The following is an 18,059-nucleotide window of genomic DNA, read 5'->3' as shown; positions in this document are numbered from 1 at the left end:
GATCCAATATAAATCGTCGCCCGGCAAAAGCCGGCGACGCCAAATTTTGCGCTGATTTGGTATCACATATACGGCGTAACATAGAAGTTACGCTCGTATATTTCTGCCTTCGGCCGTAGTTTTTTGGCCCATAGACAGGTATACCAAACCAGCGCAGTTTGGTATCCAATATACAGCGTAAGGACTTACGTGGCGAAAATGGAGAAATCTTAATCCATTTTCACCTCGCCACAAATTGCAGGCGTAGTACGCCTTACGCTGAGTATTGGAGCCCCGTAACTCCCTAAACTGGCTGCAAAATAAAACCTAACACCTAACGCATGCGCAATGTCTATCTACCTGTCAACCGCGATCCCCCGCCGCAATCCCTAATAAAGTGTTTAACGCCTAAACCGCCGCTCCTGGACTCCGCCGCCACCCACATTAAATGTCTAACCGCCTAATGTGATCCCCCTACACCGTCGCCACCTACATTAAAATTATTAACCCCTAATGTAATCCCCCTACACCGCCGCCATCTATATTAAAATTATTACCCCCTAATGTGAGCCCCCTACCCCGCCGCCACCTATTTTAACTATATTACCCCCTAATCTAATCCTCCTACACCGCCGCCACCTATATTAAATGTATTAACACCTAATCTAATCCCCCTACACCACCGCCACCTATATTAAATATATTAACCATTAATCTAATCCCCCTACACCGCCGCCACCTATATTAAATATATTACCCCCTAATCTAATCCCCCTACACCGCCGCCACCTATATTAAATGTATTAACCCCTAATCTAATCCTTCTACACCGCCGCCACCTATATTAAATGTATTAACCCCTAATCTAATCCCCCTACACCGCCACCACCTATATTAAATATATTAACCCCTAATCTAATCCCCCTACACCGCCGCCACCTATAATAAATGTATTACCTCCTAAAATACTAAAATGTCTCTGCCCTAAACTAAATTAAAAATAGCCCTGAAAAGGGCTTTTTGCGTGGCATTGCCCCAAAGTAACCAGCTCTATTACCAGCCCTTAAAAGGGTCTTTTGCGGGGCATTGCCCCAAAGTAATCTGCTCTTTTACCAGTCCTTAAAAGGGCTTTTTGCGGGGCATTGTCACAAAGTAATCAGCTCTTTTACCTGTAATATAATCCCCCCTACACCGCCGCCACCTATAATAAATCTAATCCCCCTACACCGCCGACACCTATATTAAAATTATTAACCCCTAATCTAATCCCCCTATATTGACGCCACCTATATTAAATTTATTAATCCCTAATCTAATCCCCCTATACCGCCGCCACCTATATTAAATTTATTAACCCCTAAAATACTAAAATTTCCCTACCACTAAACCTAAGTCTAACCCTACAAATAGCCCTGAAAAGGGCCTTTTGCGTGGCATTGCCCCAAAGTAACCAGCTCTTTTACCAGCCCTTAAAAGGGCTTTTTGCGGGGCATTGTCACAAAGTAATCAGCTCTTTTGCCAGTAATCTAATCCCCCTACACCGCCGCTACCTATATTAAATATATTAACCCCTAATCTGACCCCCCTACACCGCCGCCACCTATATTAACCCTAATTATATTAGGGTTAATATAGTTATTATATTATATATATTAACTATATTAACCCTATCTAACTCCAACACCCCTAACTTAATTATTATTAAAATAATATTAATAATATTAACTAAATTATTACTATTTAAAACTAAATACTTGCCTATAAAATAAACCCTAAGATAGCTACAATATAACTAATAATTACATTGTAGCTATTTTAGGGTTTATATTTATTTTACAGGTAACTTGGAATTTATTTTAACTAGGTACAATAGCTATTAAATAGTTAATAACTATTTAATACCTACCTAGTTAAAATAATTACCAATTTACCTGTAAAATAAATCCTAACCTAAGTTACAAATACACCTACACTATCAATAAATTAATTAAATAAACTACAAATATCTAAACTAAATTACAAAAAAAAAAAACACTAAATTACAAAAAATAAAAAAAGATTACAAGATTTTTAAGCTAATTACACTTATTCTAAGCCCCCTAATAAAATAACAAAGCCCCCAAAATAAAAACATTTCCCTTCCCTAATCTAAATTACAAAAGTAATCAGCTCTATTACCAGCCTTTAAAAGGGCCTTTTGTGGGGCATTGCCCCAAAGTAATCAGCTCTTTTACCTGTAAAAAACAACAACAACCCCCCCCCCATTACAACCCACCACCCACATACCCCTAGTCTAACCCACCCAATCCCCCCTTAAAAAATCCTAAATCTAACCCCCAAGTGCTCCTTACCTGTCCTGAAGACCGGCGGAGAAGGTCCTGTTCCAGGCGGAGAAGTCTTCTTCCAGGCGGCGACCTCTTCTTCTTCCAGGATCCAGCCGGCGCGGAGCGGAGGAGTTGAAGACCGATGACCGCAGAGCTGAAGACCGTCCATCTGGAACTGAAGATCGGCGACGCTGGAACTGAAGACCGGAGCCGGAGCATGGAGGATCCTCTTCATATGATCGCCGCAGTACACTGAATAGGAATTCAAGGTACGCGATTAAAAATGGCGTCCCTTGAATTCCTATTGGCTGATTTGAGCCTTCGAATTCAAATCAGCCAATCGGATGCGAGCTACTTTAATTCTATTGGCTGATTTGAATAGCCAATATAATAAGAGCTACTGTAATTCTATTGGCTATTCTAATCAGCCAATAGAATTACAGTAGCTCTTATTCTATTAGCTATTCAAATCAGCCAATAGAATTAAAGTAGCTTGCATCCGATTGGCTGATTTGAATTTGAAGGCTCAAATCAGCCAATAGGAATTCAAGGGACGCCATTTTTAATTGCGTACATTGAATTCCTATTCAGTGTACGGCGGCGATCGTATGAAGAGGATCCTCCACGCTCTGGCTCCGGTCTTCAGTTCCAGCGTCGCCGATCTTCAGTTCCAGCATCGCCGGTCTTCAGTTCCAGATGGACGATCTTCAACTCCTCCGCGCCGGCTGGATCCTGGAAGAAGAAGAGGTCGCCGCCTGGAAGAAGACTTCTCCGCCTGGAACAGGACCTTCTCCGCCGGTCTTCAGGACAGGTAAGGAGCACTTGGGGGTTAGACTTAGGATTTTTTAAGGGGGGATTGGGTGGGTTAGAGTAGGGGTATGTGGGTGGTGAGTTGTAATGGGGGGGTTGTTGTTTTTTTTACAGGTAAAAGAGCTGATTACTTTGGAGCAATGCCCCACAAAAGGCCCTTTTAAGGGCTGGTAATAGAGCTGATTACTTTTGTAATTTAGATTAGGGTAGGGAAATTTTTTTATTTTGAGGGCTTTGTTATTTTATTAGGGGGCTTAGAATAGGTGTAATTAGCTTAAAAATCTTATAATCTTTTTTTTATTTTTTGTAATTTAGTGTTTGTTTTTGTAATTTAGTTTAGTGTATTTAATTGTATTTTAGTTTAGATATTTGTAGTTTATTTAATTAATTTATTGATAGTGTAGGTGTATTTGTAACTTAGGTTAGGATTTATTTTACAGGTAAATTGGTAATTATTTTAACTAGGTAGGTATTAAATAGTTATTAACTATTTAATAGCTATTGTACCTACCGGTAGTTAAAATAAATACCAAGTTACCTGTAAAATAAATATAAACCCTAAAATAGCTACAATGCAATTAATTATATTGTAGCTATCTTAGGGTTTATTTTATAGGTAAGTATTTAGTTTTAAATAGAAATAATTTAGTTAATATTATTAATATTATTTAGATTTATTTTAATAATAATTAAGTTAGGGGTGTTAGAGTTAGATAGGGTTAATATATATAATATAATAACTATATTAACTATATTAACCCTAATATAATAAGGGTTACTATAGTTAATATAGGTGGCGGCGGTGTAGGGGGGTCAGATTAGGGGTTAAATATTTAATATAGGTGGCGGCGGTGTAGGGGGATTAGATTAGGGGTTAATATATTTAATATAGGTGGCGGTGGTGTAGGGGGATTAGATTAGGGGGTCATACATTTATTATAGGTGGCGGCGGTGTAGGGGGATTAGATTACAGGTAAAAGAGCTGATTACTTTGTGACAATGCCCCGCAAAAAGCCCTTTTAAGGGCTGGTAAAAGAGCTGGTTACTTTGGGGCAATGCCACGCAAAAGGCCCTTTTCAGGGCTATTTGTAGGGTTAGACTTAGGTTTAGTGGTAGGGAAATTTTAGTATTTTAGGGGTTAATAAATTTAATATAGGTGGCGGCGGTATAGGGGAATTAGATTAGGGGTTAATAATTTTAATATAGGTGGCGGCGGTGTAAGGGGGTCAGATTAGGGGGTAGTACATATAATATAGGTGGGGGCGGTGTAGGGGGCTCACATTAGGGGTTAATATAGTTTAAATAGGTGGCGCGGCGTAGGGGGATCATATTAGGGGGTAATATAGTTAATGTAGGTGGCGGTGGGGTAGGGGGCTCACATTAGGGGGTAAAAGATTTAATGTGGCTAGCGGCGGTGTAGGGGGGTCAGATTATGGGGTAATATAGATAATGTAGCTGGCGGCGGGGTCCGGGAGCGGCGGTTTAGGGGTTAATATATTTATTATTAGGAGTGAGAGGGGGGATTGCGGATAGAGGGGGAGGCGTGTTAGACAGTTAAGGGTGATTTTATAACTTAGTCAGTTTTTTTATGCGGCGGCAGTTTCTAAAGTGCCGTAAGTCACTGGCGACTCCAGAAATTTGTACTTATGCAGATTTCTGGACATCGCTAGTTTGTCAGACTTACGGCACTTTAGCATCTGACGGCGCCGTATATAAGATAGCTTGAGTTGCGAGCTGAAACTACGGGCGGCGCAGGTTTCCATGCTTGCGCCGAAACCTGCGCCGTATATTGGATCGCGCCCCTAATTTTTTTTTTTAAAAGAAAAACATGTATTTATTTTTATTTAAATAAGATTTTTTTAATTACTATTATTTTTGAAGAAAAATCTATTTGAACATAATTTTAATTAAGATGCATTATAATTAGTGGAACCTGTTGGCGCTCTACAAATACCTGATAATGATGATAATAATAATAATCCAAAGTTTATTCATCCTGAAAAATAGATTTGTTTTTAATTATATAGCAAGATGCTGTATTTCTCCAACATTGGTGTGTCCGGTCCGCGGCGTCATCCTTACTTGTGGGATATTCTCTTCCCCAACAGGAAATGGCAAAGAGTCCCAGCAAAGCTGGTCACATGATCCCTCCTAGGCTCCGCCCACCCCAGTCATTCTCTTTGCCGTTGCACAGGCAACATCTCCACGGAGATGGTTAAGAGTTTTTTGGTGTTTAAATGTAGTTTTATTCTTCTATCAAGTGTTTGTTATTTTAAAATAGTGCTGGTATGTACTATTTACTCTGAAACAGAAAAGGATGAAGATTTCTGTTTGTGAGAGGAAGATGATTTTAGCAGACAGTAACTAAAATCGTTTGCTGTTTCCACATAGGACTGTTGAGATGAAGTAACTTCAGTTGGGGGAAACAGTTAGCAGTCTTTTCTGCTTAAGGTATGACTAGCCATATTTCTAACAAGACCATGTAATGCTGGAAGGCTGTCATTTCCCCTCATGGGGACCGGTAAGCCATTTTCTTAGTTAAACATAAAAGAATAAAGGGCTTCAAAAAGGGCTTAAAAACTGGTAGACATTTTTCTGGGCTAAAACAATTGCTTTACTAGGCATATTATGCAGATTCTAACTAATTATTGGTATTATAATCTTGGGGAACGTTTAGAAAAACGGCAGGCACTGTGTTGGACACCTTTTTCAGATGGGGGCCTTTCTAGTTATAGACAGAGCCTCATTCTGGGACTGTATAGGGGTTAAATGTAAAAACGGCTCCGGTTCCGTTAATTTAAGGGTTAAAGGTGAAATTTGGTGTGCAATACTTTTAATGCTTTAAGACACTGTGGTGAAATTTTGGTGAATTTTGAACAATTCCTTCATACTTTTTCACATATTCAGTAATAAAGTGTTTTCAGTTTGAAATTTAAAGTGACAGTAACGGTTTTATTTTAAAACGTTTTTTGTGCTTTGTTGACAAGTTTAAGCCTGTTTAACATGTCTGTACCATCAGATAAGCTATGTTCTATATGTATGAAAGCCAATGTGTCTCCCCATTTAAATTTATGTGATAATTGTGCCATAGTGTCCAAACAAAGTAAGGACAGTAATGCAACAGATTGCCCAAGATGATTCCTCAAATGAGGGGAGTAAACATGATACTACATCATCCCCTACTGTGTCTACACCAGTTATGCCCACACAGGAGGCCCCTAGTACATCTAGTGCGCCAATACTTATTACCATGCAACAATTAACGGCTGTAATGGATAACTCCATAGCAAATCTTTTATCCAAAATGCCTACTTATCAGAGAAAGCGCGATTGCTCTGTTTAAAAAAATAAAGAGCAAGAGGACGCTGATGATAACTGTTCTGACATACCCTCACACCAATCTCAAGGGGCCATGAGGGAGGTTTTGTCTGATGGAGAAATTTCAGATTCAGGAAAAATTTCTCATCAAGCTGAACCTGATGTTGTGACATTTAAATTTAAATTAGAACATCTCCGTGCACTGCTTAAGGAGGTGTTATCTACTCTGGATGATTGTGACAATTTGGTCATTCCAGAGAAATTATGTAAGATGGACAAGTTCCTAGAGGTTCCGGTGCCCCCCGACGCTTTTCCTATACCCAAGCGGGTGGCGGACATAGTAAATAAAGAGTGGGAAAGGCCCGGCATACCTTTTGTTCCCCCCCCTATATTTAAGAAATTATTTCCTATAGTCGACCCCAGAAAGGACTTATGGCAGACAGTCCCCAAGGTCGAGGGGGCGGTTTCTACTCTAAACAAACGCACTACTATTCCTATCGAAGATAGTTGTGCTTTCAAAGATCCTATGGATAAGAAATTAGAGGGTTTGCTTAAAAAGATTTTTGTACAGCAAGGTTACCTTCTACAACCAATTTCATGCATTGTTCCTGTCACTACGGCAGCGTGTTTCTGGTTCGAGGAACTAGAAAAATCGCTCAGTAAAGAATCTTCGTATGAGGAGGTTATGGACAGAGTTCAAGCACTTAAATTGGCTAACTCTTTTGTTTTAGATGCCGCTTTGCAATTAGCTAGATTAGCGGCGAAAAATTCAGGGTTTGCTGTCGTGGCGCGCAGAGTGCTTTGGCTAAAGTCTTGGTCAGCGGATGTGTCTTCCAAGACAAAATTGCTTAACATTCCTTTCAAAGGTAAAACATTATTTGGACCTGATTTGAAAGAGATTATTTCAGACATCACTGGGGGAAAGGGCCACGCCCTCCCACAGGATAGGTCTTTTAAGGCTAATAATAAGCCTAATTTTCGTCCCTTTCGCAGAAACGGACCAGTCTCTAATTCTGTATCCTCTAAGCAAGAGGGTAATACTTCACAACCCAAACCAGCCTGGAAACCAATGCAAGGCTGGAACAAGGGTAAGCAGGCCAAGAAGCCTACCACTTCTACCAAAACAGCATGAAGGGATAGCCCCCGATCCGGGACCGGATCTAGTGGGGGGCAGACTTTCTCTCTTTGCTCAGGCTTGGGCAAGAGATGTTCAGGATCCTTGGGCGCTAGAAATAGTTTCTCAAGGTTATCTCCTGGAATTCAAGGAACTACCCCCAAGGGGAAGGTTCCACAGGTCTCAATTATCTTCAAACCAAATAAAGAGACAGGCATTCTTACATTGTGTAGAAGACCTGTTAAAGATGGGAGTGATACATCCAGTTCCAATAAGAGAACAAGGAATGGGATTTTATTCCAATCTGTTCATAGTTCCCAAAAAAGAGGGAACATTCAGACCAATTTTGGATCTAAAGATCCTAAACAAATTTCTCAGGGTACCATAGTTCAAAATGGAAACTATTCGAACGATCCTACCTACTATCCAGGAAAATCAATTTATGACTACCGTGGATTTAAAGGATGCGTACCTACATATTCCTATCCACAAGGAACATCATCAGTTCCTAAGGTTCGCTTTTCTGGACAAGCATTACCAGTTTGTGGCACTTCCATTTGGATTAGCCACTGCTCCAAGGATTTTCACAAAGATACTAGGGTCCCTTCTAGCGGTTCTAAGAACAAGGGGCATTGCAGTAGTACCTTACTTGGACGACATCCTGATTCAAGCGTCGTCCCTGTCAAAAGCAAAGGCTCATACGGACATCGTCCTAGCCTTTCTCAGATCTCACGGATGGAAGGTGAACAAAGAAAAAAGTTCTCTGTCCCCGTCAACAAGAGTTCCCTTCTTGGGAACAATAATAGATTCCTTAGAAATGAGGATGTTTCTGACAGAGGTCAGAAAATCAAAACTTCTAAGCTCTTGTCAAGTACTTCATTCTGTTCCTTGTCCTTCCATAGCGCAGTGCATGGAAGTAATAGGATTGATGGTTGCAACAATGGACATAGTTCCTTTTGCACGAATTCATCTAAGACCATTACAACTGTGCATGCTCAGACAGTGGAATGGGGATTATACAGACTTGTCTCCGACGATTCAAGTAGATCAAAAGACCAGAGATTCACTCCGTTGGTGGCTGACCCTGGACAATCTGTCACAGGGAATGAGCTTCCGCAGACCAGAGTGGGTCATTGTCACGACCGACGCCAGCCTAGTGGGCTGGGGCGCGGTCTGGGAATCCCTGAAAGCTCAGGGTCTATGGTCTCGGGAAGAGTCTCTTCTCCCGATAAACATTCTGGAACTGAGAGCGATATTCAATGCTTTCAGAGCTTGGCCTCAACTAGCAAAGGCCAAATTCATAAGGTTTCAGCCAGACAACATGACGACCGTTGCATATATCCATCATCAGGGGGGAACAAGGACTTCCCTGGCGATGAAAGAAGTGACCAAGATAATTCAATGGGCGGAGGATCACTCCTGCCACTTGTCTGCGATCCACATCCCAGGAGTGGAAAATTGGGAAGCGGATTTTCTGAGTCGTCAGACATTCCATCCGGGGGAGTGGGAACTCCATCCGGAAATCTTTGCCCAAATAACTCAATTATGGGGCATTCCAGACATGGATCTGATGGCGTCTCGTCAGAACTTCAAGGTTCCTTGCTACGGGTCCAGATCCAGGGATCCCAAGGCGACCCTAGTAGATGCACTAGTAGCACCTTGGACCTTCAACCTAGCTTATGTATTCCCACCGTTTCCTCTCATCCCCAGGCTGGTAGCCAGGATCAATCAGGAGAGGGCCTCGGTGATCTTGATAGCTCCTGCGTGGCCACGCAGGACTTGGTATGCAGACCTGGTGAATATGTCATCGGCTCCACCATGGAAGCTACCTTTGAGACAGGACCTTCTTGTTCAGGGTCCATTCGAACATCCGAATCTGGTTTCCCTCCAACTGACGGCTTGGAGATTGAACGCTTGATTTTATCAAAGCGTGGGTTTTCAGATTCTGTAATAGATACTCTGATTCAGGCTAGAAAGCCTGTAACTAGAAAAATTTACCATAAAATATGGAAAAAATATATCTGTTGGTGTGAATCTAAAGGATTCCCATGGAACAAGATAAAAATTCCTAAGATTCTATCCTTTCTACAAGAAGGTTTGGAGAAAGGATTATCTGCAAGTTCTCTGAAGGGACAGATCTCTGCTTTATCTGTTTTACTTCACAAAAGACTGGCAGCTGTGCCAGATGTTCAAGCATTTGTTCAGGCTCTGGTTAGGATCAAGCCTGTTTACAGACCTTTGACTCCTCCCTGGAGTCTAAATCTAGTTCTTTCAGTTCTTCAAGGGGTTCCGTTTGAACCCTTACATTCCGTAGATATTAAGTTATTATCTTGGAAAGTTTTGTTTTTGGTTGCAATTTCTTCTGCTAGAAGAGTTTCAGAGTTATCTGCTCTGCAGTGTTCTCCGCCCTATCTGGTGTTCCATGCAGATAAGGTGGTTTTGCGTACTAAGCCTGGTTTTCTTCCGAAAGTTGTTTCCAACAAAAATATTAACCAGGAGATAGTTGTACCTTCTTTGTGTCCGAATCCAGTTTCAAAGAAGGAACGTTTGTTACACAATTTGGACGTAGTCCGTGCTCTAAAATTCTATTTAGAGGCTACTAAAGATTTCAGACAAACATCTTCCTTGTTTGTTGTTTATTCTGGTAAAAGGAGAGGTCAAAAAGCGACTTCTACTTCTCTTTCCTTTTGGCTTAAAAGCATTATCCGATTGGCTTATGAGACTGCCGGACGGCAGCCTCCTGAAAGAATCACAGCTCACTCCACTAGGGCTGTGGCTTCCACATGGGCCTTCAAGAACGAGGCTTCTGTTGACCAGATATGTAAATATGATTGGGAGAAAGGTTTTGCAAGCCGTGGTGCCTTCCATTTAGGTGACCTGATTTGCTCCCTCCCTTCATCCGTGTCCTAAAGCTTTGGTATTGGTTCCCACAAGTAAGGATGACGCCGTGGACCGGACACACCAATGTTGGAGAAAACAGAATTTATGCTTACCTGATAAATTACTTTCTCCAACGGTGTGTCCGGTCCACGGCCCGCCCTGGTTTTTTAATCAGGTCTGATGAATTATTTTCTCTAACTACAGTCACCACGGTATCATATGGTTTCTCCTATATATATTTCCTCCTGTCCGTCGGTCGAATGACTGGGGTGGGCGGAGCCTAGGAGGGATCATGTGACCAGCTTTGCTGGGACTCTTTGCCATTTCCTGTTGGGGAAGAGAATATCCCACAAGTAAGGATGACGCCGTGGACCGGACACACCGTTGGAGAAAGTAATTTATCAGGTAAGCATAAATTCTGTTTTTTATGGCTGTAAATGTTTTCTTTTTGGTAAATTAAGGCCATTAATCTGTTCACAATGTCATACTCTACCAGAGGTTTCTGTCAGAATTTTTTGGACAATTTTTCTATCTTGAAGACATTTTCACATATTGGTAATTCTCAAAACAGTAAATTTGTGTCTGCAGAAATAAGATGCCCCTTCTTCACAGCAAAATGTTATAAAATAAACATACAGAGTTGATCAACAGACCTTAAAGGGGCATAATCAGGTTTCAGATAGAGCATACAATTTTTAGATTTCAGATTTACTTAATATTAGAATTGCTTTATTCTCTTGGAATCCTTTGTTGAAGGAGAGCAATGCTCTACTGGGGCCTAGCTGAATACATTGGGTGAGACAGTGACAAGCAGCTAGCTCACATAAATGGATTGCTTATGAGCCTACCTATGCAGGCCTTTCAACAATGGATACCAAAGGAACAAAGCAAATTAGATAAGAGAAGTCAATTGTAAAATTGTTAAAAATTGCATGTTCTTTCTGTATCATGAAAGTTTAATTTTGAATTTACTGTCCCTTGAATGCCATTGCTCCCCTGCAAATCTATGTACACTGAATCAATCCATACTAAGTTTCAAGAAGCTCACTGAATAGAAGATTGTTTTGAGTGGAATAGATCTGCACAAGGACCTAAGTGTGAGGAGGGAGGGGCAATCATTGAAAATGAAAACTAATGTTACTGTTTTAGTTAAATAAAACTGTCAATTGTTGTTATAAATGTAATCATTATTTTTCTCCTTACAATAAAGTAGATCAAATATGAATGATTAAGCAATTACACTGGAGATAGTTCACCTCAAAATAATTTAATTAAAGGGACATTCCAGCCAAAATTGAAATCCACATGGATGCATTTTAGTTTTGAATAGAAACATTTTTGTAATATACTTGTATTAGCAAAACTTCTTCTAATAAAAGCTATGGCTGTTTCAAAAGTGTATTTAGGTATGCACCGTGCACCAGCAATTTAAACGCAGCACTTGCTCAAAGAGCCTAAGGTGCTTGTACCATCTGGCAATGACTCAATTTATTAATTGTTGACATGATACAAGCCCCATTGGCGCTCTGAGCAGCTACAGTATTTAAAATGCTGGTGTACTGAGAATATTTAGCTATGTTTCACGTGCACGTGCAGAGGAAAATGTTAACACTAAAACAGTGATAACTTTTACTAGAAGCATTTTTGCCAATACATGTATATTGTACATATGTTTCTACTCAAAGATGTAATTCATCTATGTTCCTTAAAATTTTGACTGGAATGTCCCTTTAATTTCAATGATCTATCTTTTCATATCTAATGATATATAACCAAATCCACAACGGTGTGATATAACTGGAAAAAATAATCTTAAAATGTATTATTCTAAAAATGTAAACCATGATATAAATCAGTCTTACTGACTAGTGATTTAAATCAAATCCACCCTGCACTGACCTATAGAATAATATGACATTGTTCTCTCACATTCTCTGCTGGGACATTACAATCTGCATCGCCCAAAATGAGTGTTACTTATTTAGTGCAAGATGGCTAAGAGAGCTAAATAGGTAGCGCTTATTTTTGGTCATCTCATGCTAAATATGCAGTGAAAATTTGAGACAATCCAGAACACCTACGCTAAAATCAGTGCCCTGAATTGCCCTTTGAAAAGTTAGGGACAGACTTCCCAAATTCAGGACTGTCCTGAAAAATCAGGATGCCTGGTCACCTTAGTACCATGCCCCTTTAATTTAGTGTAATGATGGAAAGAAATACCATATGAATGTCACCTGGCATGAAGGAATGTTGCTGATTGCTTTCTACTACACATGCATCAACTTAACAAGACTAATGTGCAGCTACAATATTAGTAGTGCTCCAGAGACCTACCTAGGTATCTCTTTAACAAATTAATAAAGCAAATTTGATAATATAAGTAAATTGGAATTTTTTTTAAATTGTATGGTCTGTCTAAAAAAATGTTTCGGGCTTCATATCCCTTTAATGATATTATTTGGAACCATACATTTTAATAGGAACTTTTACTGGTGTATATCAAATTCTGTTAGAGGAATTGTTGCAATGCACTCTTGTTTTCAAAATGGCTTCCAATAAAAGTTGTCTATAGTGATAACTTTTATTGTGCTTGTGCCCTACTTAGAATATGGATGTAGGTCATGATAAAGAAGAGAAAGACAAGACACAAAAAAAGAAAAAATACTTTGATATTTCTTTAAAAAAAAAATTGACTAATCAATAAAATTCATAAATATGGGTACAAATAAGGAAAGAAATGCAAAGAGAGGAAATAACGATTGCTTCTTTATAAAAAATAAAGAAAAAGTTCTGTTTAGAATGTTAAAGGGACAGTCTAGTCAAAATTAAACTTTATGATTCAGATAGGGCACGCAATTTTAAACAACTTTACAAGTTCATCATATTTGCTTTGTTCTGTTGGTATTCTTTGTTAAAAGCTAAACCTAGGTAGGCTCATATGCTAATGTCTAAGCCCTTGAAGGCCGCCTCTTATCTCATTTTGACAGTTTTTTTTACTGATAGACAGCGTTAATTCATGTGTGCCATATCGATAACATTGGGCTCACTCCTATGGAGTTACTTATGAGTCAGCACTGATTGTCTAAAATGTAATCCTGTCAAAAGAACTGAAATAAGGGGGGAGGCTTAGATACAAGGTAATCACAGCTGTAAAAAGTATATTAATATAACCGTGTTGGTTATGCAACACTGGGGAATGGGTAATAAAGATATTATCTATATTTTTAAACGATAAAAATTATGGAGTACACTGTCCCTTTAATGTAATTATAATGGTTCTCTAGTGTTTTCTTTATATTGAGGTTTGTTCCACCTTCATGTATGGACATAAAATGTTTTGTTTTATTATTAAATACTTCAGTAAATTAAGTGTTTTGTACGTTTATGTAATGAAGGCCATATCAGGCACTTTTCTAGTAGTATTTGTAATGCAAATTAGCAGGTCTCTTAAAAGATTTATCATTGTTTACTAGGTAAAACAGAGGATGGAGGAGAACTCCAGGTTTGGATTAAAGAAGCTAAAAATCTTACAGCTGTCAAGGCAGGAGGAACATCTGATAGCTTTGTGAAAGGGTGAGTGAAGATCTGCCGTACATGTAATAAGACAGTGAGCTCTGAATAATCAAATATTTAGTCCAGCAAATTGCTCATGAATAGTTTTTCAATAAAAAAATTACAATGGCCACTATTTGTTAGTGAAAAATTCAAATTATGTTAAATGGTATGGAAAATATGGGGAACAAATGTGCCCAAAGTTTGCTAAGAAATAAGAACAGGGTCACAACATGTGAACCATCTCTTTCCACAAATTGATAAATCTAGCCCTTAATCCAAAATGAATACCTGAATAATAACAAAGAGAAAGTGTCAAACAAGATGCTAAATAACATGGCATAAATAAGCAAACAAATGTCTTGTTGCAATTGCCAGTATGCATGTGAATATTTTTGTGACCGACACATTTTCATGTCCTTTTAACAAGCAGCATTACTTCATATGATGCTGTGGTAGTTGGAGGAAGCCTGATAGACTATTTCTTTATGTGATCCATACTTGGAAGGCAATCATTTTTGCTTGACTTAAATGGACACTAAACCTAATTTTTTTCTTTCATGATTCAGATAGACCATGCAATTTTAAGCAACTTTCTAATTTACTCCTATTATCAATTTTCCTACGTTCTCTTGCTATCTTTATTTAAAAAACAGGAATGTGATGCATAGGAGCCAGCCCATTTTTGGTTGAGAACCTGTGTTATGCTTGCTTATTGGTGGGTAAATGTAAGCCTTCAATAAGTAAGCGCTATCCATGGTGCTGAACCTAAAATGGGCTGGCTGCTAAGATTTACATTCCTGCTTTTAAAATAAAGATAGCAAGAGAATGAAGAAAAATTGATAATAGGAGTACATTTGAAAGTTGCTTAAAATGTCATGCTCTATCTGAATCATGAAAGAAAAAAATTGGGTTCAGTGTCCCTTTAAAATGAATATAATCAATGCTGGAGATATGTTATGTAACACTTTTTAACAAATGAAGTTCAATATTGTTACTGTATAAATGTGTCTTTCCTTCTTGATTGTAGGTATCTTCTTCCAATAAAAAACAAGAATACAAAGAGGAAGACCCCTGTTGTAAAGAAGACCCTGAATCCTCATTACAACCATACATTTGTGTACAGCGGGGTAAAACCTGATGACCTTCAGAACGTTTGTCTGGAACTGACAGTCTGGGATCGGGAACCACTGTCCAGCAATGACTTCTTGGGTGGAGTGAGACTGGGTATTGGAAATGGTAAGACACCTATATATTAACTATAACAATACTTCTGTTTATATAAGAGACACAGTTATTTACAGTGTGCAAATGTGATATATTTGGCAGTGCCCTCTTGTTAAAACTAGAGTGTGTGTATAATATATATCAATATGTGCAGTCTTTTTACATGTACTCTTTCTGAGGCACCAGCTTATTAAGTGAAATCCCTGTAAGTATACACAAGAAATAAGCAAACAAATGTGTAATATTAGTGTACCACAAATAAAATACATAGTCCAGAAGTCTTCTGTTATGTCACAGGCAAGAGCTATAACTCAGCTCTTAGTGGAAACGCCCATGTAATAAATTCTTGTCCAATAAACAGAGGACCGATAAAGGCTCCAGACTTGAATAAAAAATATTTATTGCACATAAAAAACAGTCTGGTTAAACAGACTTCTTTATATCGGCAAACAACGCCTAAAAAACAAGCGCTAACCAAAAGCTTACAGGTGATTTCTGGGCTATATATCCTATTTTTGGTGTACCCGCTCAGGTGCAAGAGTTTACAGTGTATATACGTTTAATGGTCCCTTACCGTTTCGTCTTTTTATTCTATAGTCAGTCAAATGTTTTTTGAACGCTGTACAAAAATACTTTATATAAACCGTTTGCTACATGTGCCCTAATCACATTTGTGGTTCAAGGCTTGTCCAGTGGGCAGCCTGCAGACTGGATGGATTCCACTGGTGAGGAGCTGAGTCTGTGGCAGAAGATGAGGCAATATCCGGGATCCTGGGCAGAAGGGACCTTGCAGCTCCGTTCCAGCATGGCTAAACCAAAGTAATAAGTACCAAGAAACATATTCTAGATCCCTTGACAAGAATTGAGACTCAAATCAAAGAAAATCCCTTTGTTATTTTAATGCACTGTATATTATAACGGCAAAGATGAATCAATGTATTTTATTAAAGTCTAAGAATAAGAACATTTTGTGTTTATTTCCATGTCATTATTGTTTAAATAGCTTATGGTTTATCTATTTGTCACGTTTTGGATTGGTGTGTGTAGAAACGTCTACAGAGGCACTTTTTAAAATGAATATAAGTGAATTAATTTCCTATATTTTATCGTGTTTAGATTTTATTTGTATTTAATAGGAATGAATTAGTATGAAGAGTTTTAGTGTCTATACACTTTGCAGAAGTTCATCACAATGTAACAAATGAAAACCAGTGGTGTTAAAATGACATGCTTCATTTCATTAGAGCATGTAATTTGAAATCTATCACCCCCACAAAGTGGTTAAACACAGTAAAAGTGCCGTTTGGGACCCGCAGAGCACTGCTGGTGCAGCGTAAAACCTGCTACTAATCCAGTGTGCAATTAGCGCTGCGGATTGCTCCGTGGGTCTTGAGCAGCATTGTGTGTTTAACTTCTTTTTTGGGGTTTAAATACACAGTAGTATATGGTCCATAGTCTTCAAGTTACTTCCTTTAACTAATATGATTTTTTGTCATTTTTTTACTATTATGGCTCCTAAATATGCTTCTGTTACAATAGAGCATATTGGTTTATACGTCAGAACGTTCTGTAAAACCTTACTACTTTGCTATGTATTGTGGTATCTGTGCCATGTTGGAAGACTTTGTGTTAGTTTGAAAAGTCATTTGATCAAATTATTGCTGATAATCACAGTTCTACTTTCATTCTTTCTACTCATTTTCAGCTGTGGCTTGTTACAGAATACTGCTTAGTTAACATGGGAGATTTTTAATATGATATGAATACATTTTCTCAACCTCAGTTTTAAAAAGCCTGATTATTCTATGTACTTTCTAATAATTTTATAATGAGAACAATTTTACGTCTGTTAGTAATTACACAAAACCTGTTTAAATACATATATATATAAACATATTTATATTTTTGTGCCTATGTACATATGTCTGTGTGCATGAACATTAAATTAGTTACACGTGTATATGTCAATAAATATTTATATACCGTATGATGCATGACTAGATTCTCCATTACGCATTTATTATGGCAAAATAAATAAAACTTTGTCTTAAGTTACCCCTGATTACCATGTTTAGATACTACCATTGTTGGTTATTTGATAGACAAATCTTGACAGTAGTGGACCTATTCAACAGAGGGCACTAACACCACAAAGGTAACTCACTAATAAGCAATAATAAACATGGCTCTCTGTATAATGAGTAGTTTGTATAGTGCGTGTATGTGTGTATATGTATAGGGGTGTGTGTGTGTGTGTATGTGTATATATATATATATATATATATATATATATATGTGTGTATATATATATATATATATATGTGTGTATATATATATATATATATATATATATATATATATACACATATACACGCACGTTTACACACATTGATAATGAGCAATGCTGAATTTATACATTAGCAGTAACCATATTGTGCTTTATAATGACTGGAGTTTGTATAAACGTTATACTATTAAATACACTCTGTATAAATATGATGAGTATGTACCCTATAATGAATATGCTGTGCAGTATGACAAAATATCTCTACACTTAAACCATTATACAGTGCAGCATGTTCACTATAAGTATCTATATACAGATAATGACCACATAGGCGCGTATCTATGTATAGACTGGCTGCTATGAGCCCCTCAAATATATATATATATAAAACACTGACCCATAAACCCAAATCCTATTAATAAAGAATATAAAAACCTTATAGAATAAAAAATCGAAATATACAGCTTTAGCTTTCCCTTTTTTCATTTAAATATTTTAATGCTTATAATAGAATGCTCTTTCATATAAATAATTTAAGACATTTTTAGAGTTTACTGTTCGTTAATCA

At 38.1% G+C, this 18,059-nt stretch overlaps 1 protein-coding gene across 2 annotated transcripts in view; it reads left to right on the top strand.

The window, feature by feature from the left end:
- The window catches only part of SYTL4 (synaptotagmin like 4), a 222,535-nt gene extending 206,365 nt beyond the window's left edge, over nt 1-16,170 (top strand). For both annotated transcript variants that reach the window (XM_053699378.1, XM_053699379.1), the window contains 3 exons: nt 13,899-13,998; nt 15,008-15,216; nt 15,888-16,170. In XM_053699378.1, the coding sequence (XP_053555353.1) occupies nt 13,899-13,998; nt 15,008-15,216; nt 15,888-16,027 (449 nt within the window). In that variant the 3' untranslated portion in view covers nt 16,028-16,170. The remainder of the gene's footprint in view (nt 1-13,898; nt 13,999-15,007; nt 15,217-15,887) is intronic.
- The last annotated feature ends 1,889 nt before the right edge of the window (nt 16,171-18,059 follow it).

This window comes from Bombina bombina, chromosome 1 (genome assembly GCF_027579735.1).
Source record: "Bombina bombina isolate aBomBom1 chromosome 1, aBomBom1.pri, whole genome shotgun sequence".
Lineage (NCBI taxonomy): Eukaryota > Metazoa > Chordata > Amphibia > Anura > Bombinatoridae > Bombina > Bombina bombina.
This window is presented reverse-complemented; position numbering and strand designations above follow the sequence as displayed.